The sequence below is a fragment of the Colletotrichum spaethianum genome (genome assembly GCF_022836535.1).
Source record: "Colletotrichum spaethianum MAFF 239500 DNA, contig40, whole genome shotgun sequence".
Classification (NCBI taxonomy): domain Eukaryota; kingdom Fungi; phylum Ascomycota; class Sordariomycetes; order Glomerellales; family Glomerellaceae; genus Colletotrichum; species Colletotrichum spaethianum.
In genome coordinates, this window is record NW_026054810.1 from 132460 (window position 1) to 157580 (window position 25121).

Consider the following 25121-nt stretch of genomic DNA (forward strand, 5'->3'; position numbering starts at 1 on the left):
TGGCTTGTTGGGGTTAAGAGGGGGCGGCGACCGAGAAGAACGGGACTCGGCACTGCTCTGCGGAGGGGAAACCTGGGGTTTGCTGGTAAGACACAACGGCTTTTGGAACGGTCGGACGAAGAGAATCAAGCCAATTGGGCAGAACGGTCGGGTAAAGAAACGGTGAAGTGGTTGGTTGGCAGGACTGCCTGCTTCGTTTGCATAAATAGAGACTTTCTCTATCTCCAATGGCTTCGGGAAGCTCGAAATCGTCAAACCCAACACGGGATGGCTTGCAAGAGATGAAGGAGACGACGAAGACAGGGCACAAAATAGCTGTACTATACAAGACAAGGACGAGGGGGGGTTGGTTGAAGGTGGAAGTTGGAGCTCCGAGAAGTGGTGGTCACGCGGTGTAAGAAAAAGGATATGCAAGGGAGCAGCGGGACGTAGATCGTCAGAGTCTGAGCATCTCGGAAGGACGTCACTGCCAAACAGATTGCAAGCAGACTACACGCAGGAGAGATGGCACGGGATGGGCCAGAAGGAAAGGACTGGGCAGATCAAAATGGCCTGATGCAGCTCCCATGGATGGACTGGATAGGATGACTGCGGGGAAGTGACATGGTGGAGAGGGGAATGCGGTGGTGTTGCAGACTTACAGCTGCGGCTCAGTCCCAGTCCCAGCTCCAGCCAGGTAGGTCATAGTGGTCCAGCCCGGTGGGGCGGGGGAGGGCCTGAAAGAGCAAGCCATGGGCAGAAACAGTGCCAGAGCCAAGAGAAAGAGGGGACACCACTTGGGTACCTAATGGAAAAGGGACGGGACCCGTCACCAGAGCATCAGGCCGGGCAGGGGCCCATGGGGGGTAGGTAACCACGCGCCTTGGGAGCTGCTGCCCTGTGTCGGGGGTCTGCCCATGGGTTGTCTGTGTCTGGCGGTGCACGGAATTTCCAGCCTTAGCCAAGACAAACCCACAGACACCGGCCAGACCGGACCTGGTCTGAGGGAAAGGGAATGAACGAGGGGTGACAGTAGGTATGATGGGGTGTGGGTGGTACTGAATGTGCATATTGAGGTGGCAGCAGGTACGTTGACTGCATGTTGCAAGTCGCGTAGGTTGCGCGTGCATCTTCCCAGCAGGTCTGCTGCTATTCTGAGGACTTCCTCATCTTCAGCTTCCGTCGTCAGGGACATCAGGACATCGGAGCACCGGTGCATCGGGGTATCGAGGGGCTTGAAGCCGAGTCCAGACACCAGACTGATGCGCCTACTACATGGACCTTGCCTGAGGGGACGGAGGGAACGGAGAACGGTGACTGCCAGGACCACAAAAAAGGTGGAAATCGACGAACAAAGTATAAACGTGCCGAAGATCCAAAACACCCAAATTACAAAAGAAGAAGCGGTGGAAACGGGAATACGACGCATGTTGTAGATATATGACGTGAAGGGAACTTTGGACTGACAGGAAGTTTCGTCGGTGACTCGGCACCGGTCCCCCGCCCAGACTTTGTCGACGACGCCGGCGTCGATGCACTGCTGCTGCTGCTCCGGCCTTTGCTGCGACTCAACAGCCCTCCAAAGAGGTCTCGTTTGGAGAACTTGCGTTCCCGCTCCCGCTCTCCTGTCCCCTCGGGCCCGGACGAGCCCGGCAGCTGCCCTTGAGGGCTGCCTTCTCTCCCATCCTCGTATCGTGGTGACAGCTGCGACGGTTGGTGCTGTTGCTGCTTCGGCGGGGATTTTGGCCGTTGCTGGTCGTGCCTGTGCCCTCGTCTGAGTAGTGACAAGGACGGCATCTTAGGTGTTGGGTCGTCTCTTGTGGTGTTGGTGGTGTTGCGATGGGGTGAAGGTTTGCCGCCGTGTTCGTCTCATTCGTTCGTGTCGTCCGTGTTTGGTTTCCCACGCTTTTGCCTCCGTTTATCAAGCTTGCGATTCCTCTCTCTCGGTGCCACTGGAAATCTTGTTCTCTTGCGCCAACTTTCCAAGCTTTCTCAAGCCTGGCGGGGTGGCTGATCAAAAGTGGCGTCGGTCGTTGGAGGATGGTGGAGGGGGTGGCCGACGTCTTATCGCCGACGATGGTGGACGGTGCAAGTCCAAGTTCCTACAAGGTAACCTTCCGGACGTTGCAACGGGAACACGGGGCGTGAAGTTGGGCCAAGTTGTTGCTGCTGCAAGATGCAGATGGCGAAGACGAGTGAACGGTAATAGGCTGGGACTCAAGCAAGTAAGGGAAAAAACCAGGAAGATGGACGTGAAGGAGGGGGGAAGACTTGTAGGTAAAGAAAGAGAGAGAGAGAGAGAGAGAGGCAGCTGCGGTCTACAACAAATGAGAGCTAGGCGATGGGAAGTTAAAACAAGAAATGAATGCGAATCAACAAGAGAGACACACGCCTGATGGCTGCCAAGGCAGGGGTGGCACTTGGTTCTTGTTATCGTCCACTCTTCTTACTTCCTCCTCTGCACTGGACTCCATCGAGAGAGAGAGAGCACGCCCAAAGGCCCCCCCGGGTCCAGCCCAACACACCAAAAGTGACCCCTCTGACTGGGCGGTTGACGGTGCAAGACACGACGGGATAGGACAGACGAGGACCATGACCATGTCCACTTTGTTGATGTACCCCTCGTCCCAGCCACAGGCCGCATACAGCAAGCAAGCACCAGGGAGGGGAGGGGCTTTGCGTGTACACTACATCTGCCACGAAAGAGAGCGTCCTTGACTGTATTACTCCACGTATCTGAATATAGAAACATATCCTAGGAGCTGGAGCTGCGCCTGGGGAGAAGGGGCGAGGAAGAGAGAGCCGGAGCCATGGCCCGAAGTTGCGTTGTTGGGAACAGAGAAGGGGGTGGGCAGCACGGCAGTCTCAGATCTTTTGGTCGGTTCATGCCGATTAGGTAGACTGGTAGGGAAATTAGGTAGCAGAGTCGGGGAGACGGGAGAGCAGAAAAAGCACGGGGAAACTCAGAAATACAAAACAAAAAGCCATCAAGGAGCTTCCGTTCGTTCGTCATCTGCGCGCCAAGGTGGACTGGGTGGGGGGAGGGGTGTGTGAATGTGGATGTTCTACGCCTTGCAGGCATGGTATGGGCATGGACTCCCTCTCTCCCACTCTCTCCCTCGTCGTGTAACCTCTGTGTCGTGACTTCATCATAGCCATGCATCCCGTGAGAGCTACAGTACAAGCCAGCTCCATGTTCACAGAGCCTCCCCCTGTTACCGCATTGTGATGGCTTTCTGCCTTCCCGTGGCAGCTAGCGCAATGCGTAAAAGCATGGAAGGGCAGGAAAACAATAGGAGACGGCGGCGGCAGCGTTCCATAGCAGCTTCGGTTGGTCGCACGAGGACCACAGGGACGGGAGTGTCAGTTTTTGATTTGACGGCCACAGCTCATTTCACCGGTGTAGCGCTACCTAAGTTATGCCCTTCCTCATCACCGATGTCAGACTGCATGGACGATGCAGCGCACCCTGCCGTGCTCATCGTCTTGCGTTTGCTTTGCATTGTAGCCGGCAGGGCCCATTACCAATGACAGGCAGGGAGGTGCGTGGAGAGAGTCTGGCAGCGAAGACCCGGTAGAAAAGGGATCCACGATCACCAGGCCGCAACAAAACATCACATTCGGATCCTTTGCATCTTTATTGCAAATTGCTCGTGGGCCTGGGGCTTCTGGACAAGAAGAAAGCAACTGAAGAACCCATGGAAGCAACATACCCCATCGGTGGAAGATCGGTAGAAGATGGACGGGAAATGAAGCTAGAAATCTGCAGCAGACCAGAATCGGAAAACGTCAAGGGCATAGCCAGCTCGCGCGCATGTGAAATCCCCAGCATATGATCCTCGCTAATCCTCCAGACCAGGGGTATCTCTCCGTATCGCTTTTGGGGAGATCTCTGATTAGGTGACTTCGAGGGATCCGCAACCCAGACAGCTCCTCCTCCACTTCCGTGGGCAGCCAGAATGTCACATTACGGTGGTGCTGTGGTGGCTCCCGTCTCAAGGATGGTAAGATGGTCGGAAATTTCACGTTGCAGCTGCGGTGGGCTTCTTTCTTGGTGTTTGCTTACTTGAGGTTGTGCTTATTTCCTCTCTGGGCGATGGGCTATGAATAACTTTATAAGGTTCAAGACTCACCGGAATCGTTGGCTTTTTAATTTTTCATCTCGAGACTCCTCATTGGATGCCGCCGGACAAAACACGCACGGAAAGAGACCTGGAAAAGAAATGGTAGGAAAGGAAAGAAGAAAACCATGTGTCTCATCAGAAGTAACATCTGTATCTGCCAGGAAGGTAAAAGGATGCAAGCACAACACCAGCAGAAGCTCCTGCAGAGGTTGAATTAACAAGGACCGGCCTAGGGGTTGTTAGGGCAAAATGACAAGATGGGTGTAATCCAACCGTTCTTCGCAGAACTTAACGCCACCAGCAACACTATCTTCGCCGGCCCGTCGCACATCTTTGGGGGGGAACGCCGAAGCATGCATTGTGCCACCAATTGGTAGGGCCGAGGGGGCCCAGATGGCGGCGCCGCGTGTGGCTTGAAAACCATCCAACTTCGGCAAGTCAACCAAGCCAGCCGCCCCTGGTGCCCAGGTATCAAAGATCACCACCCCCCCTCTCCGCTTCGGCTGTTGTTCTCGAACGTTGAACTTCGGCCAAGGCGACGATACCTGACAGGGGGAATCACAGGGCCGGGTTCCTCATTGGGATACTGGGATGCTGGGCAAAATTTCTCTGCTCTCAGCTGATGATAGTTTCGGAAGTCTGAATCGCATACTAGGGACCCCCCGTCTCTCGTCCAAGGGGACCATTTCAAGACCTTTCGAAACGGCGACAACGGCAAGCTTTACCGCACGCGGCAAACGACAGCTGCCTCCGGTTCAATGAAAATCACACACGCGGCACACGACATGGACAGGACTGGGCCCCCGGCTGTGGCTTGGTAAGTGAGGTCTCCGCTCCAAGCACGAGCACTGGGCAGCAAGGGGCCTGATCTACCATGACATGAGACGAAATGTTATGGAGTTTGACGAACGTCGCAATCCGCGAGCTGCTTACTTCTCCATCCTTCTCGAACGTCTTCGTCTCATGTCGTTGGGGCAAGGAGGAAGAAGAAAAGGGATGGGTAAGCCAAGCTTCATACACATTGAACTAGCATAACCCGCTGTCATAAACACCATACGATCGCACAGGATCATAAGGACTGTCTTGGAGATCCCAAAAGTCCCAGAAACCATTCGGTGATAGCCAGCGTGGCCATTTAGCAAACCTAACAGAGTGTTGAGATGAACAGGCCAAGCCCGCCCACCGACACGTCAAATGGGAAGGTTACACCGCATGGCCCTAACCAAACGGGCTGTTGAGGCGGCCTCACCTACGCAGTAGGAAGCAAAAGGTTAAAGGAAACTCTAAAGGAGCCCCAATCTCCCTTTACGATAAGTTTACACGAGACCAAAAAAGCCAGGCAGCCAGGGGTTTTGTGAAGTGGCTTCAAGTCGTGCTCCATAGCCCCAGTAGGACCTCGCCATAACCTGCTGAAACGAGTCGAAGAAGAATCCAAAACGTCAGGCTAACGGGAGGAAGAAGAAAAAGTGGCGGCACCACGCTTTTTTTTTCTGCTGGCGTCCACTTCGAATGACCGAGCCAATGGCGCGGACAGACTTCGACTGCCGACTAGTTGGGATCTTCGACGCGACCGAACGTGGGTGTGATGATGTTCTTCTTCTTCTTCAAGGGGAAGGGCCTTTAATTAAAGTCCCTGGCGGTGGAGGGGGAAGCGCAGTCAAGCAAGAGTGGGTTGCAACATTTCATCCATCAAGCCACCCGGCTCCATCCCGGCTCCATCCCGGCTTGGCCGCAACCCACTTCCCGTCCTTCGGTATCGCGCCACGCTTCCCGGCGCCGGCGCCATGATGTTTCCGAGTCGGTGAGCTGCTGAACCGCTGGATGATATCAAACTCATGTTCCGGCTGCTACTTTAAATGATGCCAAATCTCTTCACGCCAAGACAGGCGACAGTAACTCGGCGCGCGAAAACGTTTGCTACGAAGAGGCAGGGGACGGATGGCCAAGAAGCGTCTCAGAGCTTACACCTTAACGGCTTTTGGGTAGTGTAGTCAACCTGTCCTGCAAAACGAGATGATTTCCGCCTTTTTGAGTTTGCACTTATATTTTTGTCCTGTATTTAAGCTGCGCGGCACGCCCGCGGCCTCAGACGCGATGGCCCGCGGAACGGCCGCTCCGGCTTCATTCCGGACCTAGTCGCTAGGTGAACGTGGTGGATGGTAATCTTAGGGTATCATTCTTCTTGCACCTCCCCGACCGTCCATGTCAAACCATGCCCCCTTAAAAAGTTTTACGTGTTCGTATGTGCGTCAGACCTGCAGTCTGGGCAGGCTCCAATCTCCCCTAGTGTACCTTGAAATATCCTCATTCTAGAGCGGGCCAATGGGCATGTCGCTTGTCAATCCGGCTCGTCATAATGGATATTCGCATGGAGCGCCTTCGCCCGGTAAGGCCAGCAAAGAGGAGTCGTGAAACGCTAGCCAAAACCATGATGATGGGTTGTGTTTTGGGCTTTCCTCAAGCCGGTGGTGTGTCGTGTACCACGATGAGGAGGTATTTCGGGTCAGGCACGATGACCAGCTCCTGTTTCTTTGTCCGTAGCCTCAGTAGCTTCAGCTCGTCCTATTCTCCGTAATCAGCGCTCGGTCCATGCCCTCAACACGTCACCGCAGTCAAAGGGATATTTTCCTCTCACCTCGGTGTCCAGATCCAGCACGAGTGTGCCCGACGCATTAACCCAGTTCCAGACCTTCGCCGCAAAATCCTCCAGGCCCTGCGGTTGTTCCTCGCCGTTTTGTTGTTGCTGCTGCCCGGCGGCGCCCTCACCAGAAAACGAGCCCTGCCCTGTCGCCAGCGTCGCCGCGTTGAAGGAGGAGAGCTGACCGCTTGTCCGCAGGATCGCGCCCGTGGCTCGATCGAGGATGACTGTGGCCTTGACGCCGGGCTTCTTGGAGAGTCGCGTGAGGGTCTCGTCCAGCGCGTCGGGTCCGTTGTTCTGCGAAGGGGGGCACAATCCTGTTTAGCTATGACGCCATCGCTGTAGAGGGGTTCGAGGTCGCTCTCACGGGTATTGTGTCGGCCATGGTTGCTGGCCAGCGGGGTTTGGAAAGGAAAGACGGGAGATGGGATCCGTATGTCTCGTCGTCGAGCAATTGAAGATTCGCAGTTCGACGTCAGGGTAAGGAAACGCTCCGTTTTGTCGCCGAGGCAAATGTGTGTGTTCCCAAAAGCTGGGTCGGCTCTCGTCTGTAAGGCTGGATGATCAGCCAGAGTGCACAAGGTACCTTAACTGGAGCTAGGATTCACCGGGTAACAGCGTACCAACGTCGTGGTGGGGACTGCAAGAGAGCTCGGTCTGTGGAATTCTGCCGACGCTGACCGCTAAAATTTTCTGGCTTCCAATCTGACAGGGGTCCGACCCTTCAATGTGCAAGCCATCTCATGTGAATACTCACTGCTATTGCAGCAGACATAGCCGGACAATCTTGTCAAGACATTCAAACTCCCTGAATCTCTTGTAGAATCCAAAACGAAGCCTTCCAAGCGACAGATCACTGGACGACAGCCATTATGGGTTCCAGTACGAGAAAGAAGAAGGAAAAGGCCAAGGACTTTGCGGTAAGAATATCTCAGTGAGGTGTGGATGAACCACATCAAGGAGCTCTCACTCATGTCTCAACGTATCTGACACTCCCCTACAGAAACCAAAGTTCAAGGTTGGAAAGACAAAGGTCAAGCCCGCGAACTTCACAGACACCAGTTTCAAAGCAAAGTCCATTGCTATGGGCCATCAGAAACTCTCGACTGAAGCCCCTGACAACGCAACCCAATTCAAGCACAACCTCTCGTTGGCCTCCACGTCACGGGCGGATAAGCAGCGCAAAGAGTCGTTGGCACATCTGACGAGCCAAGTGTTAGCCGACAACAACCCCGTCGGAACTGCGACAGTGTTGAGCAAGCTCCTGCCCCTGGTCTCTGATGCTTCAGGACCGGTACGTACTCAGCTGCTGAAGCTTTTTAAAGCACTACCCGACGCAGAAGTCAAGCATCACGCCGAGAAGTGTATCATGTACATCCGTGCCGGCATGACCCACCTCTCCGCCGACATTAGTAACGACTCCCTATCCGTCCTCGAGTGGCTCCTAGATGTCGCCGAAGACGAGACTGTCAGCTGCCCTGGCGGCTGGGTGAAGACGCTGAACAGCTTCTGTGCGCTGATGGGCTGGACCGTCAAGACGAGCACCGGGTGGTCGACCGCGCCCAAGACGGGTCTGCGGACGAAAGACGCCCAGTCTCATGCAAGGCAAATAGCCGTTCTGGCCAGGTTCCTGCAGGCTGGACTCAAGCCCGAGGTCGCCGCGCCGAGTAATCCTCATGCTCACGCCGACAACATGTATCGCGTTCCTCGGACACCGAACCCATTCGCGTACCTCAACCTTTTCGGAACCCGCCGAGACGAGGAAGCCGAGATGTACAATGACCGCGAGTCCCGCCAGCGTGTTTTCCACAGGCGGTTCATGGACTCATTCGCCCGCGGCGTCGAGCAGGCCAAGAAGGAGGGCGGTGCCATCGGACGATCGGCCGTTCAGATGGATCAGGCCCTGGTGGAGGGCATGGGAGGATATGAGGCAACTTCTGCGGTCGAGCCCCAAGACCTTCTCGACCTGTGGTGAAGTATTGAGCTCCACTCACTCGCAACTATCCACAAACCTGATGCCGCTGAGACCCTGCAAGACAACGTCACCGTAGAGGGGCGACCATCGCCATCGTCACCCGAACGTCTTCCTCTATATGATCAAGATGATTCAACACCTAGCATACAGTGGAAACTCGGCGTCAAGATGATCCGTAGCACAGACGTCTACCGCGGCCGTCAGTCTGGGAAATACGATGGCTAGCAAGACAGAAGTGGCCTTCGAGAGCGCCAGGCTCGCCCTCTCTTCATCGTAGAGAGACTGTATACATACGGGGAATGACTGGCGAGGAAAACTAGTATTAGGCTCACTTACGCGAGGCATCCAGGGAAATCCCGGCCCGTGGACCTCTATAGCAATCGCTAGATGGATACATTAATGATACCCGTCTCACTTTGGTGAGACCTCTATTCTCAAGTTTACTTGTGCTCCAGATTCGGTGAACAATAGAGTGCCCACAGGATAGGTGTAAAGATAATTTTAAACTGCCTGCCTCCAGTATCTGCCTCTCATGCATGAAAGATGGTCTTTCGGGCTTCACTTACGTCGCCAAAGCAATACCAAGCAAGAAGCTTCCCAGAACTCTGTTCCATTCATTTACAAAGGATACCTCTACGTCCTTCTGTTCTTCCCAAGGCCCCGATCAAAGCTGCATGAGACTCACAGGGTGGGTGCTGCAAACTTTCAGTAGGCGAGGAGCCCTTGATGTTCATACTCGCACCTCACCAACCTATACTGGGTGTTTGCTTTGTTCTGGCACATCACAAGATGGTCAGTTGCCTCAGCCGGGACAGGTGCTCCTGCCCCAACGCAGTCGGGTTCTATCATGCCTTCTACCTTATCTCCAAGAAGGAACACTGAGCTGCCCTTGCTCTTTCCTCGGATTGACTGACTACTCCCGAGCCACAAACTTCTCCCTCATATTTATATCTCTCCTGCTACTTCCCAGCTCGACTTCTTCCTCTCCTCTTCTTCACCCGAACGCAATTTTTCAGAAAGTATCTCTCCAGGAAGTTACTTTTTGACATCGTGAATTCCGATTTGAGAGGTAAGTGCCTTCGGCTTCGTTCCCCTTTACATACTCGTCTGTCCCATTCCTCTCTTCTTCACAACTGCCAATCTCATCATCGCCTCAGCTTACGCGTCTTTGCGCGACCGTCTCGAGCCGCTCAACTCTGAGAAAACTGAACTCAAAGATTGCATCGTCAAAAGGTTCCTCCCCCTTGTGTTTTCTTCTCTACTGGTCCTCAGGTACACAAATTATCCCAGCTCTGCTACCCTTGTCTTCCTTCCTTCTATCTGAACCGTCCATTTTGGTCTGGTTTGGTCCATTTCACGTTGCGGTATCAATATTACGCATCGCGTGAAATGGACCTTCTCCCTTAAGCACCTGGCAATATTTTTCCTCTTCCCCTCCTACCTGTCACTTTAATGGCAGTTTGCATTGCTTGTAGCTTCCTCCACCTTTCTTCACCAAATATCCCACTCTTTCCTTCTTATTCTTGCTTCTCTTTTCCCAACTCAACTAACTCAAGGACACGCAGCCAGCCAAAGGCTTTCGTCCCGTTCAGTCCGTTCTTCGCTCATGAAATTTGCATGTCTCGTTGAGTAAACGATTCGAGTGAGTATACGCACGGCATCACATTCAACAATTCTAAATAATCTAATCATTGCCACTCAAGCGGATTTTACTCAGTCAAGATGGCTGTCTTTGAGACCACCGACATTCAGTCTGCTCTCCTGTCCGATGGCTCGGACCAAAAGGCTCCTGCCGTTGCCATCGACAACGAGGGCAAGGAGTGGGCTAAGCCTCTTCCTTACAATTACGAGGAGCTTGCTCAGCAGGGCTCCGTTGAGACCACTGACTGGGAGGGCAATGGTGTTGTCTACGAGTGGAACGATGAGTATGGCGATGTTGGTCCCAAATTCCCGGAGCTTGAGATGGCCCTTTTCGGCGATCCCGACACCCGCCGCGACCACACCGGCCTCGATTTCTCGGTGTAAGTTTCTCAGCCTTAATGTACTGGGCTCGACTCACAGTTTCTAGCATCTCCACCGTTGAGGTCACCCAGGAGGGTGCCATCCGTCTCGAGCCTGTTCACTACTACAAGGACGCCGGCTTGCACCCTGTCATGATGGAGAACGTGGAGCTTGCCGGATATGACGCTCCTACCCCCATTCAGAAGTATACCTTGCCGGCCATCCACAAAGGCCTCGATGTGGTCGCTGTCGCTCAGACTGGTAAGTTTTGTTGCCACCATGCTCATCATAGTTGATCATCATGGCCAACTAGCAGAACAGGTTCCGGCAAGACCGCCGCCTACCTCATTCCCATCCTCAACAAGCTTATGGGCAAGGCCAAGAAGCTGGCCGCTCCTCGCCCCAATCCTGCCTCGGTCGAGATTGGTCAGTCCTGGGTTCGCGCTGAGCCTCTGGTGGTCATTGTCTGCCCCACTCGTGAGCTCGCGATCCAGATCTTCAACGAGGCCCGCAAGTTCTGCTATCGTACCATGCTTCGTCCTTGTGTCGCCTACGGTGGTGGCCCGATCCGCGATCAGGTTCAGCAGCTTGGTAAGGGCTGCGATGTCCTCATTGCCTCGCCTGGTCGCCTGTGCGACTTCATTCAGCGCCCAGACGTTCTCTCGCTTCGCCGCCTGCGATACATGGTTTTCGATGAGGCTGACGAGATGCTTCACGATGACTGGCGCGAGGAGTTCGATGTCATCATGACTGGTGGTGGTAAGACTGATCCATGCTTGCTTGTCTCTTGTCTTCTGGGCTGATTCTAAGTTCTTTACAGAGCAGCAGGAGGGAAACATCAAGTACATGCTCTTCTCAGCCACCTTCCCCAAGCCTCTTCGTGATCTTGCCAAGGAGCATCTCTCTACTTCCAGTGTTCGCATCAACATTGGACGCATCGGCAGCACCCACGCCAACATTATGCAAAGAGTTTTCGAGGTGGCTCCCTTCGATAAGAAGACGGCTCTCAAGGAGCACATCAACTCGCTGCCCGCTTGTCGCACCATCATCTTTGTCAACAGCAAGCGCACTGCTGATGACCTCGATGACTTCTTGTACAATCTGGGCTTCCCTTGCACATCCATGCATAGCGACCGCACTCAGCTCGAGCGCGAGGCTTCCATGCGCGCTTTCCGTGCCGGAAAGTCCCCCATCCTGATCGCCACCGGCATCAGCGCTCGTGGCATCGATGTGAAGAACGTGAACCATGTCATCAACTACGATCTCCCAAGCATGGACCATGGTGGGATCGAGGAGTATACCCACCGAATCGGTAAGAATCTCTGTCCCTCTCTGATTGTTCACTTTGCACAACGCTAACATCTATAAAGGTCGCACCGGTCGCATGGGTCAGCGGGGTATTGCTACCTCGTTCTACACCGAGCGTGACGAGCCTATTGCCAGTGTTCTCGTTCGAACCCTCATGGAGACCAAGCAAGATGTTCCCGAGTTCCTTGAGCCCTACAAGCCTACTGGCAAGGGCTTGGAGAATCTCAAGTTTGAGACTGAGAGCGATTTCGACCCCGAGGAGGCTGGAGTTGCCCACCTTGGCGTCTCCGGCGGCGATGGAGGTTGGTCTAACAAGGGCTATGGCGGCGGCGATGATGCTGCTGCTGCTGCCGCTGATGGTTCTTGGGGCGGCGGCGGCGGCGGCGATGCTGCTTGGGGCGGCGCTGGCGATGATGTCGGCGACGAGAGCAAGAAGGAAGAGCCCGAGGCCACTGCTGCCTGGGGCGCATCTGTTGGTGGTAATGCTTGGTGATTAGATATACCTTCTGCATTTTCCAGCGAGCCTTGGGTGACGTCGCGGCGTGTCGATGATACAGAGGACACATGAGAAGAATTGGGGCGGTCTATTCGGAATGCTTTGATGGAGTTGCCAAAATGGAATAGGGCTGCAGCTAATGAATCATATCCCTCTTGATACAATGCCTTTACCACTCACCTTGTGCTTGATGCTGTTACGAATGTCAGCCTACATCTTACATCATTGTCGAAACTTATCGCGATGGTACCGACGCCTTTAAAAGTTGAATTGAGCGCCACCATCGAAGAACCTAACCAAATTTAAAACGCTGTCATCGTCAGACTAATCCCGAGGGTCTACTTGGTCGACGGCAGATACATCATGACTTATACCTCAACGTACCGACGCCGCCGTCTCTAGCTTATATCCCCTATTATGGCCAAGCTACACCGCCCCGCGCTGGCCTCAGCTGGGGCCTCCTAGGACACGAATGTGCCGGGACCGAAAGGGAAGCAGGCACGTCGACCGAAGAGCGTCCACGTCCCCCAGCGCGTGCTCTCGCTTGCCCCACCATTTGCGGCAATATATATCGGCCACGAGCTCGGTGCGAGTGGAGGAGGGGGTACACCAAGAGCTTCGTCAAGGAGCTGAGGTGGGGAAGAAGGCACAAACCGTCGCCCCTCGACAACTTTTTTCGGGAACGTGGAACTGCGGAACGAGTTCCAAAGCTGGGGATGGGGGATCCGGCAAAGCCAGAAGGGATCGTGTCGGCCGTAAGAAGGCAGTCAAGAACCTTTTGAAGAAAGTCAGGATGCTTTTGATTACCCCTCTGCCTATGCTTCTAGTTCGCCACCTCAATACCCTATACATATTATTACGTAGCCCCTGTATTCCGTACTCCCCAGCCATCGAACTAGGCGTTCTTCGCAATGTCGAGAATCCCCTTGAGCTTCCCCACAAGACCCTGCGCGTAACCAACATTGACAACACCCCTCGTGAATCGCCAACTACGCTCCTGATCCGGTACGGGATATTTCACAGGCGGCGGGATGGAGGTGCGAACACCCAGCCAACCAAAGCGGTCTACACAGATGCTCTTGATGTTACAGAGGCCTCTAAGTCCCTCCTCGCCCGCAAAGCGTCCGTAGCCGGAGCCGCCGACGCCACCAAACGGCAGCTGCACGGCGTAGGTTGCGCCAAAGTCGTTGACCGCTACCATTCCGGTCTTGAGGCCACCGACGACGGCGCGAAGCACGGGGTCGTTGTCGCCGCCGAAGATGGAAGCACCAAGACCAAAATCTGGGGCGTTGGCTACGGACAATACGGACTCGGCATCTGGGCCTGGGGCGCGCATAATGGTCATGACGGGACCGAAGCATTCTTCGTTGGCGATCTCCATGTCAGGGGTAACATCGACGAGAAGCGTTGGTGTAAAGTAGTGCCCCTTGGGATATTCGGAGTGAATGTGGCGCCTACCGCCGGCCAGGAGACGAGCACCCTGCTTGACTGCCTTGTCGACGAGGGCCTCGAGTCGGTCAAAGGCAGCATCCGAGACCATGGCTCCGACATCTGCAGTAGGACCCAGGCGGAGGGCCTGGACTTTCGGTGCGAGTGTGGAAACCAGCTTTTCGTAGAGCTTCGGGGTAGCAATGATTCGCTCGATGCCAATACAGTTCTGTCCGGAAGCCTGGAACGTTCCGCGCATAAGAATCTCAACAATGCGGTTCAGGTCCTTAGCGGCAGAGTCGAGAATAATAGAAGGATCCTTGCCGCCAAGCTCGGCAATGAGAGGCGTGAGCGACTTGGCTGCCGATGCAGCAACCTTCAAGCACACGGGGCGGGAACCGATAAAGGTCAGGTGAGAGATCTTGGGGTGGGAGGTTATGTGGTTTGCCGTCTGGGGCCAGCATACCACCGTCTGGATCAAGGCGGGGTCGTGTCCGTGAGCGATGAGGGCGCCTCTTGCGATACTGGTGAAGTATTGCGAGCTCCACGCTGTCTGTTCAGAGACCTTGACCAGGACACCGTTTCCAGCAAAGATACTCGAAATGATGGGCCCAATGAGGTTGTGGAACGGGTAGTTCCAGCTCACCAGCGCCCCAACCACGCCAAGCGGTTCGTACCGCACCTCGTTCTTTTTGTATGCCATCAGGAGGTTTGTGGGCCGCGGGCTTGGGCGGAGGACCTTCTCGCCATGATTCAACGTCCAGGTAAGCTTCTCGACGGTGACGAGGATCTCGCCCAGCTGGGCGTCGACCATGGTCTTGCCGGAGTCGAGGCAGGCGGCGCGGCAGATGGCATCCTGATTGTCGAGGACATGTTGTAGCATCGTGCGCAGCACGCGACGACGCTCGCGGAAGGTCGTCTTCTTCCATTTCGCCTGCGCTGCGTGGGCAGCGTCGACAGCGCGGTCGATGGACGCCGGTGTAGAGGGGTTGATGAAACCGAGGAATTGGCCGGTAGCGGGGGCGTAGCATTGAACTGCGGTCGTGCCGGAGATCTGAATGAAAGGAGCTTGCGTCAGTCATCAGGAACACCCGCTGTGCTTGGTGTGCCGTACCTTGATGGTGGTCTCCTCGACGACCGAGTGCTCATCCGGAATCTTCGGCGGCGGGACGGTGTAGGGGACGGCTTTGTCTTCGTTCCATGCCTGCGCCAACAGCAGGAGACAGATACTGAAGGCAACAGCGACGGCAGCGAAGATGTACTGGGGAAAGCCGGGTCTGTCACCAACGCGTCGAGTTAGCTTTGGCTTTCGTAATTCAGAAGTGGTGCCATTTGGCGTGCTGTGGCGTACGGGATGGCTTCGATATACGAGTTGAGCCTCTCGGCAACCTCGTCAAAGAGTTGCGTGTCCATTCTTGGCGTCAACCTGAGCCCAATTGACGTTCAGGTAAGGGGGGGGTTGCGACGAGTCGTTGCGAGGACGTCCTCGGAGGCCACAGTCGCGATTTTACTCTTGCGAAGAGAGGGCCTCTCCAAGCGGATCCGTGAAGTCGCGAGGCATCGCATGTTCTTGGCCAGAAATCAGCAGAGCTCGGGGAAGCTTGCCCCTGCCTACTGTGGATTGGCATTTGGCAGGGGCCAAGTGGCGATGCAGGGGGCTACGATCACGGAGATGGTACCTGCGTGGTAAGCGGGGAATCACCATCATCAACACCAATGCCTGGATTCATGACAGTACTTTAGCTACTATGTATGATAGTTGATCTTCAACTATTCAATTTGCTGGGCTGATGCAAGGTTGAATTCACTTTAAATTCACTTTTGGTCACCAAGGTCGCGGATGGATGTCCTGTTAACAGTTCAAACAACGGTTGGCTTCTGTCTCCCCTGCTCATCTCCAAGCTACCCACCCTCCCTCCTATTATGTTTTGGTTTTCACGTATTTCTCCTCCTCCTCCTGTTCGCGCCTATGTACAAGAAAAAGGCATCACCAGCACGGATGCCGTGCGCCATCAGTTTGTTTGGCCCACTGAGCCACAACGCCCCTGGAGCCCTAAGGAGAGATTCCAGCACCTTCAGCATGGACTGGTTCCTGGCGCCCCCTCTCGATTCTAGGATGCACACCAAAACTTGCACGAAAAATGCCGTCCGAGTCTTCCATTCCTTTGCTTCCGTGAACGCCGTCGCAGTAGGAGACCCTATACGATAAAAAGACCAAAAAGAGGAGGAAAAAGAAACCTGCGTGACCGAAAGAGAAGTAAACAGGAGGGTGAGGGTGACAAAGCATCGAGTGTCGCAGGTACGCGAGGGGAGGAATGTCGTAGATCGCTCATGCAGATCGTGATGCATCGGGGGATATCAACAAAACAGCAAAAAAGAAACAAGCCCTGTCTCGAGGGCGAGGCGGGATATAATACAAGGAGAATTCGAGTCGATCGTGCGACGGAGCGGTCGCTAAATGTTGGCGCTCTTCGTCAATGATAGACCTCGTAGTCTTCGAGGATGGAATCGGTCGCTGTAGGACTGGCTAGACTCTATTCGAGAGAGACGAGCAGCAGATGTAAAGTCGTTGCTGGCCTCAAAACTTGCTCTGGTGCGGTCCATCGATGCTCGTATTCGGTCGTAGGAAGGTCTGGCTCGATCGTAGGAGGGACGGGGTCGGTCGAAGGAGGATCGCATCGGAGGGGTCATGTCGAGGGACTGTGTGTGCGCCATGTCCATCGATTGGCGATGGCCCGTGTAATTGGTGCCATCGCTGCCGTTTTGGCTGCGCGGGTTGTGCGTCGTGTGTGTTGCAACTGAAGGTGGATAGATTGGCCTTCTGTCCTCATCCACACTGGCATAGTGCATATGCTTACCCTTGCGCGAGCTGTCCGACGAGTTTGACGGTGTCTTGCTCGCCTCCTGCTCCCCAATGACCGTCCCCTCGTCGCCCTGGGTGAGGCGAGAGAATTTGCCTTGCCGCTCTTGTTCGCGGATGATGTCGATATCGTAAGGGAAGTACACCTTTTGAATCGCCTTAATCGCGAACCGGGGGAAAAGGCTGATAACGGGTACAATAAAGAAGACGGCCCAAAATGACGCCTGGGCGTATACTTGCGGCGCGGCTTGGTAGAAGAACATGGATCCTTCCATACTCGTGTAGATTCCGGTCACGATAAAGATCATGAGGTCGCTCAGGACGACGATCAAGATCATGATCCAGTCCCACCGGTACGTGTTGATGAGAATGTAGGCGTTAATGACGAAAACGGCAGGGTGCGCAATGTAGGCGCCGAGTCGTGTTCTATCTTCGATGTTCAAGCCGTTCTTGGTCACGAAGCTCGTGCTAACCACAGTTAAGTACGGAATGTAGAAAACCATTACGGATTGGTAGACGCCGTCAAGCATATAAAGCCTGTAGACAGATTAGCATCGCGTCAAAGGCCACAACAGTGACCAAACTTACCAGAACTTGGTCTGCGTCCACTCCGCTCGCTCAATACCCCGGCGGTACAGCTGAGGCACTGCGAGTGAGACCTTGTCCGAAACGTCCTGGTCCAAAACACCCATAACAACGACCGGGACCGAAGTAAAGAGAACGTTGAACAGAAGAATGTAGGTGTACTCGTAGATGTATGTAACATCGAAGTCGCAGTAGATTTGGTACCAGAAGATACCAAACACCCAGACCACGTTCTTGTAGAAGAAGTTGGCAACGGTCTCTCCGAGACGGCGGTATGACCACCGACCATGAACAAGGACCAGCCGCGAGAGGAACCGGAACTGAGCGATTGCATAGTCTGACGACATGACGGCTTGGCGACCTTCCTCACCGGCAATACCGACACCGACGTCCGCCTCTTGGATCATGGCGACGTCGTTAGCACCGTCTCCAATGGAGAGGGTCATGACATCGAGGCCGTTCTTCACCATGGACACCACGGCAGCTTTTTGAGCAGGGCTGACACGACAGCAGAGGACTGACTTGCACTGCTTGCAAAGAAGGAGAAACTTTTGCTTCAGGGCGTCATGAAGAACCCACTTGAGAGAGAAGCCGTCGATAACAAGACCATGTGTCGGGCCAGGTGGTTCGTGGTTCTTCTTAGCCTTTGCCAAATCGGCGTCGTCACCCTTCATGCCAAAGTCCTGAAGGTATCTGTCCAGTTCCTGCTCCAGGACGTTGAGGAAATGATCATCAGGAGTTTCGCCCGTCTCATCTTCATCAACCTTCAGATGGATGAGTTCCATGTCGTTGTTCAGCAGGTTGCAAGAGAATCCGATGTTGATAGCCGTCTCAACTTTGTCACCAGTGAGGACCCAGAGCTTGATACCGGCATCACCGAGTAGAGCAATGGTGTCTGGCACACCATCTTGTAGTCTGTCCTCAATGGCGGTTCCTCCGAGCAGGGTCAGCTCGCGTTCGAGATGGTCGGCAACCTCCTCCATCTTCTCCTCTCGATGTTCCACAGCCGAGGCAGCGGCGTCATACTCTTTGCGCCAAGCCTGGTATTGCTGCTCGGTGAGTTCGCGCTGAGCAATGCAAAGCGTTCTCAAGCCTTCACGAGCAAACATCTCAAGGTGCTCGGCGGTGACCTTGCGGAGTTCTTGCTGCTCACCGCGCTTGAGACGCGAGTAGATGATGCTGTCTGCTCCCTTGCAGATAAGGAGGATACGGTCGTCGGGCATCCGTACAATCGCGCTCATTCGTTTTCTGCTTGAGTTGAACTCGATGGTGTTCAGAATAGGATAAAAGCGATCCTCGCCCATAACGTTCAGGTTGATACCCTCCTGGGAGCTGCCGAGTACTGTGAAGCCCATATCGCGGGCCGTTGCAACGAGCGCCGCCTCGTCGGGTGACTGCGCCTTGAAGATCATCTTCGGCGGTGAGCCAGGCACCTTCTCCGGGATGACTGTATGGCAAAGAGCAAGACAAAGCATGAAATGCTCGTTTGCTATTTGTTGCTCTTTGCCAGAGTCGCCCGCCAGGTCGGAAACATAGTCGGGAGCGATGAACGTTAGATCATCGTCGTGGAGGTAGGGGTTATCGTGAAGATTTCGAAGACTATCAAGCGCGCGCAGTTTGGCGTCTGCAATTTCGGCCCTAGCCTCGGCAGCCTCCTTCTCGACGTCAACACCCAGTCGCTTCTGCATGCCAGCCTGTGCCTCCGTATAAGCTTCGCCGTACGGCTGCCCGTTAATGGTCGCTTTCTTGAACTCCATCACATTTTGAGTCAATGTGCCTGTCTTGTCGGAGAAAATATATTCGATCTGGCCTAGGTCATCGGAAATATTCCAAGACTTGGGGATGCAAGGCTGATCGAGCGGCTCGTAGTACATCTCAACATCGCTGTAGATGAAAATTGCCTGAAGTAGTCTGACGATTTCGAGGCTGATGTAAAGCGCAATGGGAATCAAGTTCTGGAAGACGATGATGGCCGCCCAGAAGGTGATAAAGCCGGATATGGGTGCCGTACCTCCTATAGACCCGAAGTCGAAGAAGTGCAATGAAGCATCTGTCTTCGCCCACGCAACACCGTTGATGATGGCCGATAAAACACACAGGATGAATAGAATACCGAAGTTGTAGATGACGTTAAAGTTCATCTCCCGAGCAATTCGAGCACGCTTGCTGGGTGTGATGCCAGAGTTGATCATGATCTTCGTGTCGTGCCCGGTAAAGGCAACCACACCTAGGGCCCAATCCGTGTTCCTAAGGTTGCATCCACGGAGAAGCATGTTGTCAATGGTGATAGGCTCGGTCATCAATTCGGGTTCCGCCTCGTCGTCGAAGGACTGATACCATCTGATAGCACCGTTATACTTGTAAAGGTTGGGCTGCGGGGGTTCGCTTTCGATCCAGAACTGCGCTCTCTCGCAGTCCCTTGCGTGCTTCAACGACCTGCCGCACCTGAGGGCCTGTCGCACTTTCAAATTCGTCTCACCATCCAAATTCTTCGTCTCTACATAGCATGCTCCGTCGGGGTCGGATGTGGACAAAATAATGATATCGGCGGGAAGCTCATCGTCGTTGTAAATACGAACAAAGTCGCCGACCCGAAGGTCTTTCCAGTGATCCTTGTGGAACCGGGCTTCACCCTTGCTCGGCAGGTTGCGGTTCAGCACATCTCCCTTGCGCTGCATCAACTCTCTCGCTCGTTTGTGGTCGTCTGTCTGAGGCACTTCGAGGGTTTGGCGGGGCAACGGAGACGGGACTGGCGTCATTTGGATATCCTCGCGCGCGGATACGAACGAGTCGCGACCGGAACGCGGCGAAGCGAAGGAATCACGCGGTCCGACGTGGGTTTCTATCGAAGGCCGTGGCGCGTCTGCGGATTGGGGGTTCTTGCGCATTGCAAACTCTCGCCTCGCCTTCTTCGACCAGACACTCTCGATTGCGTGCCAAATCAGGCCAAAGAAGCGAGTGTTGGCCTTCTTGATACGTCTCCAGAGGGAGACGTTGTCCTCCTCGACATTGACGTTGTTCCAGCTCCGCAGGCGATGAACGGGAGCATTATTCAGCTCAATATCAAGAATAGTGCGGCGATAATCTTCGACGGCGTCTTTGATTGCTGTGACGACAACGATAAAAATTAGGGGCACAGAGTTGAGGCCCGGATTTGTGCCACCAAAGATGGGAAAGAACTGCCGAGGGTTGGAATTGGGTTCAATAAGCTTGGGGGGGCGCACCTCGAGTCCGACTTACCACCAGGATGACGAGGAAAAGGAAGAATATGTTGGCAATATTCTGGAACTGAAACCACAGGTTCTTTGGTACGAAACTAAGGGGCGTGTACTTGGCGGTCCGGATCTTGTTCCTCGGAAAGTGCTGGCTCGGGTGGCCGTCCTCATCCAGAAGTTCTGGGGGCAAAGGGAGGTTGAAGTAGACTTTCCTGCCGCCATTGCTTTCTTCGGGATCGGGTTGGGCGGTGTTGTTTTCTGTCTGTAGGGATTCAGAGCCGCCGGAGCTACGGCTCTTTTCGCTGTTATTCTTCTTGTGGGTGGCGCGATGCATGAGGGAGAGCCTCTTCTTATTGCTGCTCTTTATCGTCATTTTGCGAGTGGCCCATCTTGTCCGCAGCGTGGGATTCTCGCGGTCATTGGCAGGGTCATTGGCAGGGTCGTTGGCAGGGCCGTTGGCAGGGCCATTAGCAGGATCGAGAGCGGCGTCGGGCCCTTGTTCGTTCGTGGGCGCCATCGTGATCTCTTGGTGTGCGGGCGAGCAGCCCGATCAACCCGAGTGGTCCTCCAGGATGGCCTCGTCCGGCCGCAACAGTGGTCCCGGATGGGAAAGGGACGACGTGTTGCTTGTTGAACGATCCAGCGGCGGCGAACTCGAATGCAAAAAGGCGAAATAGAGCGGGTTGTCGTCGAGCGGGTTGTCAGAGGGGAAACGAGTGACCGTGGGCGTTCAGCGTAATGTCGTCGTCGATGGCCGTCCGAGGTTTGTGTTGTGGTGTTGGTTGGGAAGGTGTGGTTCGTGCGAGGGAGTAACAGAATTGGAAGGGAGTGGTCGGAAGGGGGGGCAAGAATTATTTTGGCTGAAGGGGCCGGGAGGCGCTGTCGCGGTGTTTGATGACAGCGTTACCCAAAAACCCGCTGGGAGGGGGGGAGTGTCCGTCGCTGGGTTCTGGGTGCTAGGTACTGGACGATGAAGGTAGGTACTTTGTGAACTACCCGGGGGTAGGAAGGCAAGGTACCTCGAGTCGCCCTTCAGCGGAGTGCCTGGGAGCAAGTCGGGCGCAGCGAGCGCGTGTGTGTGTGTGTGTGCGTGTCTGTTTGTGGGTGCGTGTGTGCAGCAGAGCGGATGAAGAGGTGCTTCGTCCACCAGGCTCTTCGGGGGAGAGACGAGAGAAGGGAAGATCAGAGACAAGTTATCCGAGCTTGGATAAAGTACCTCATGTATCTCACCCTCCGTGCAATGGCGCAGGGGGTAAGAAATGTAAGCCTGCGCGGTACGTATCGGGGATACCTAGAGGGAGCACGGCGGTCGAAGTACCTCGCCCTACCGTTGGAGTGGGGGACTGCAGCCAAAACAACCTAGCCGGGTACGGACCTCGAACACGGCAGAGCATGTACTGTCTCTAATTGCCCTTGTATCGTGCTTTTTCTTCTCTGCGCGGCGTCTGGGCTATGGGGACTCAGTCTAAGGTCGAGGCCCGGAGATATGGGCAAAGAGTTTCTCGGATTCGTGTCAAGGCACCGCGCCTCAGCAGAATTACCAGGGACTCGGAGGCCAAGTCGGAGGGCGAGGGGGGAAAACGAGAGAGGGAGGATGGATGGCGGAAGGAGCAGAAAAGGGAGAAGCAGGGACGCCGGTCAAGGACGAGGACGAGCGAGCAGGACGGATGGGGAAGAAAAAAGAAGACTGAGCAAGGAGCACAGCGATGCAGCCGAAGCGCGTGCCCGTCGTGCCTGTCGTGCCGTGTCGGCCGGCCAGTCCCACCTCTCTCACACCTTTTTTTTCTTCTTTTCTTCTGCTGATAGGGTGTTGTAACAGATGCCAGATGCGCAGCGAGACCAGCAACACCAACGGCGGAACAGCAGGCAGCACCTGGGATCTCCGCACTCCTCCGTAAAAATCAGACGGGACAGACGGGACAGACGGCGAATTCAAGGTCTCTTTTCCACTGTTGCGTGGTCACTCGCGTCACTGACGCACACCATCCACTCCGCAAGTTCATGGGCCTCAGGTACAACGGGGGATACTATGTACGACCAGTGGAATCGTCGAGTGGGTGCCCGCCCGGATGGCCCGGGGGCTAATAAGACTCCACGCCCGACTCTACACCCCATCAGCAATGGACTGGGCTAGCATACCTTTTCGAGGCTGGGACGTGTAGCGAACAGCAAATCCCATATCTGCTTGACGAGCAAAAGAGCGGTTCCCGCTTAGAGGCCGCTACAGCAAACCATGCCGTCACGCATTCGCCTGGCAGTCGAATCCCAACTCGCGAACAATCAACAACCAGCTACCCTTGCACTTGCCGGTCGTCTGTGGGCTCGCACGCGGAGGCTTCACACTTCCATAGTACAGGCCCCGTCAGTACAAATGCAACATTGCGCACTAACCCCTTCGGTGGGTGAATCATCCTGATGGATGCGCGCAATTGGTAATCAACCCGATTGTCCAACGTCCAATGTCACGCCCGCCTGTGGCCTCAATGACCCAGTCCTGTCCCTCATTTTCGCTACCACGGCGACAGGAGATTCGAGAGCGGCAAGCATGGAGCCCGACATGAAGCAATGATACTCTCTGCCCATGTTTCCTCCTTGCGCTAGCATCGGCTCCAGAGAGATTTCCACCTCCCCTGCAACAAATCCTGCGACCAGTCTCTGGTGTGCGGTTCCCAAATTCTCTTTTTCCAAGTTCTGTGTTTTGGTTGATTTAGGAGACAAAACGCGAGGTGTGCATGAGAGAGAGGGACGTACAGCAAAGCAACTCTCCCCCAGCACTTCTGTACCCCAGCCATCATCCAAACTTGGACAGCCAGTGAAGATGTGAGAACCGCCGCTGTCTTCACATCACAAAGCCTTGCCTTGTTTACCTTTAGCTCCAACACCCCCCAATCAGGAGGCTGCTTGATGACGGGCTGTGGTTCATCAGGACCAAGCACAAACAGGAGAACACCAGGCCAAACGAGCACAGAACGGACCGTGGCCGTGGCCCTCGACCTGGCAATGCAACGTCTTACTGTCAAACCAGCGCCGGTGAGCCCAGGTCCGGTTCGTCACGCATCAATCCCAAGCCTTGAGCGCAAACACCAAGGTACTCTGCCGGGTTGCCGCGGGGGTAAGGTACCACGGACATGTGCTATGTAAGCAGATGCTAGCAATTTATGTTCCGCCGTAAACTCCGGGTACGTACCTATGCTCCCGTCGCATTCCAAGTGCCTTCCCGCCAGCCACACAGCTCCTTTCCCTCTCCTAGGTATTCCCCGAATGACTGCCTGCTTCGTCAGCAAATCCTCGAGCAATTCGCACATACGCGCCTTGAGTAAGGCTCTGTGAATAGGAACCTGGAACCTTGGCCGTTCTCCTGTACGCTAATGACTTCCAGCGAGTGGGTAAGGATTCAATTGAAAAGCGGAAGGGCACCAAGTGGCAGGTATGCGACGTGATGATCGCTCGTCCAATCGATCCAGATCCGACCCAACCCAAATTCACCTTCATCTCCAAGCACTTCTCTTTCAGCCCGTCACTACTAAGCACCCATAACCCACCCTCAAATCCTGCAGCCGAATCCGTCTGCGCTTTGCTTAGCGCTTTCCTGCGCCGGCTTCCGTGCCTGCGTAGCATGACTTTCGTTTCCTACCCTTTAAGCTTCTCCCTTTCCGTCCGCCGCTTGCGCTCTCGCCACTTGGAAGAGGGACGAGGGGTCAGTGGGATACTGGAGAAGAGAAAGGGAAGGGGGGGAAAGGAATGGATACCTTACATGGCTGCGCAGCCCAGCCACTGCTGACTGACACCAACCACAGACTGAACCCAACCAGCCACCAACGTTGTGTGCTGGCAGCGCTACACACCTCGCGCTGACAGCGGGCAGGCTGATCTCAAAGGGCAACCGCTCCAGGTGACTGGTTCATTCGGATGAGCTCCAGTTATCATTCCTCGTCGCAACCGGGCGGATCCCAACCGCGGGGCGACAACAAGACAACCAGAATGGGCCATGGCGAGCCAGTGGTCTGGGATCAACCAAACCAATTTGCTGTATCATAGTGTTTTCCCCTGTCACTTACAGCTGCTTCTGAGGCTGAGCACTCGTGCGCGTTTGTTACAGCAATCGTCGTCATCCTGTCCCATTTCTGTGTCCCCATTTCCCTCCGTCCCAACAGGGGACCCAAAAAGGGGGGCCGTTCCAGGCGTGGGCTTTCGCTTCTTGCCAGAAATTAGACTTGCTGGTTCTCATAACGACCCATACTTGGCTGCCCAGGAGGAGAAATTGGCCAAGAATGTGTGAGCCAGGGGAAAGCGCGCAAAGGACCCCCAGAGGGGCCATCCAAGTCTTGTCTTGATGGCTGGCGGAGCCCGGAATTCGACGCCTCATTACGAGCCGCCGATGGCCAACCCGGGCTCACTTGCCCAGACTTGCCAGTGTGCCCCATATTCCATCTCTCTCGCGCCTCAAATAGCAAGCGACGACGCTCCGTCCGCCGGGCCCCCAAATTGATGGCAGTGGGTGCGGGATGGGTC

At 54.9% G+C, this 25121-nt stretch overlaps 5 protein-coding genes across 5 annotated transcripts; 2 read left to right on the plus strand and 3 right to left on the minus strand.

Moving 5' to 3' along the window:
- Window positions 1–6678: 6678 nt before the first annotated feature.
- On the minus strand, window positions 6679–7126 carry ColSpa_10910 (uncharacterized protein; the record flags this gene model as incomplete). The annotated part of the gene is made up of 2 exons (XM_049277122.1): window positions 6679–7038; window positions 7109–7126. 2 exons carry the CDS (start codon window positions 7124–7126, stop codon window positions 6679–6681), a joined length of 378 nt encoding a protein of 125 aa, XP_049133079.1.
- Window positions 7127–7613: 487 nt separating this feature from the next.
- ColSpa_10911 (pre-rRNA-processing protein IPI1) lies at window positions 7614–8716 on the plus strand (the record flags this gene model as incomplete). The annotated part of the gene is made up of 2 exons (XM_049277123.1): window positions 7614–7661; window positions 7745–8716. The coding sequence occupies 2 exons, from the start codon at window positions 7614–7616 to the stop codon at window positions 8714–8716; spliced, it is 1020 nt and encodes a 339-aa protein (XP_049133080.1).
- Window positions 8717–10755: 2039 nt separating this feature from the next.
- Window positions 10756–12518, plus strand: ColSpa_10912 (ATP-dependent RNA helicase ded1; the record flags this gene model as incomplete). The annotated part of the gene is made up of 4 exons (XM_049277124.1): window positions 10756–10978; window positions 11039–11476; window positions 11538–12029; window positions 12088–12518. 4 exons carry the CDS (start codon window positions 10756–10758, stop codon window positions 12516–12518), a joined length of 1584 nt encoding a protein of 527 aa, XP_049133081.1.
- An 898-nt stretch (window positions 12519–13416) lies between these two features.
- On the minus strand, window positions 13417–15362 carry ColSpa_10913 (putative aldehyde dehydrogenase-like protein; the record flags this gene model as incomplete). The annotated part of the gene is made up of 3 exons (XM_049277125.1): window positions 13417–15003; window positions 15064–15226; window positions 15301–15362. 3 exons carry the CDS (start codon window positions 15360–15362, stop codon window positions 13417–13419), a joined length of 1812 nt encoding a protein of 603 aa, XP_049133082.1.
- Window positions 15363–16403: 1041 nt separating this feature from the next.
- Window positions 16404–21126, minus strand: ColSpa_10914 (phospholipid-transporting ATPase DNF1; the record flags this gene model as incomplete). Its single annotated transcript, XM_049277126.1, has 4 exons — window positions 16404–17346; window positions 17398–18098; window positions 18399–20573; window positions 20635–21126. 4 exons carry the CDS (start codon window positions 21124–21126, stop codon window positions 16404–16406), a joined length of 4311 nt encoding a protein of 1436 aa, XP_049133083.1.
- Window positions 21127–25121: the final 3995 nt, after the last annotated feature.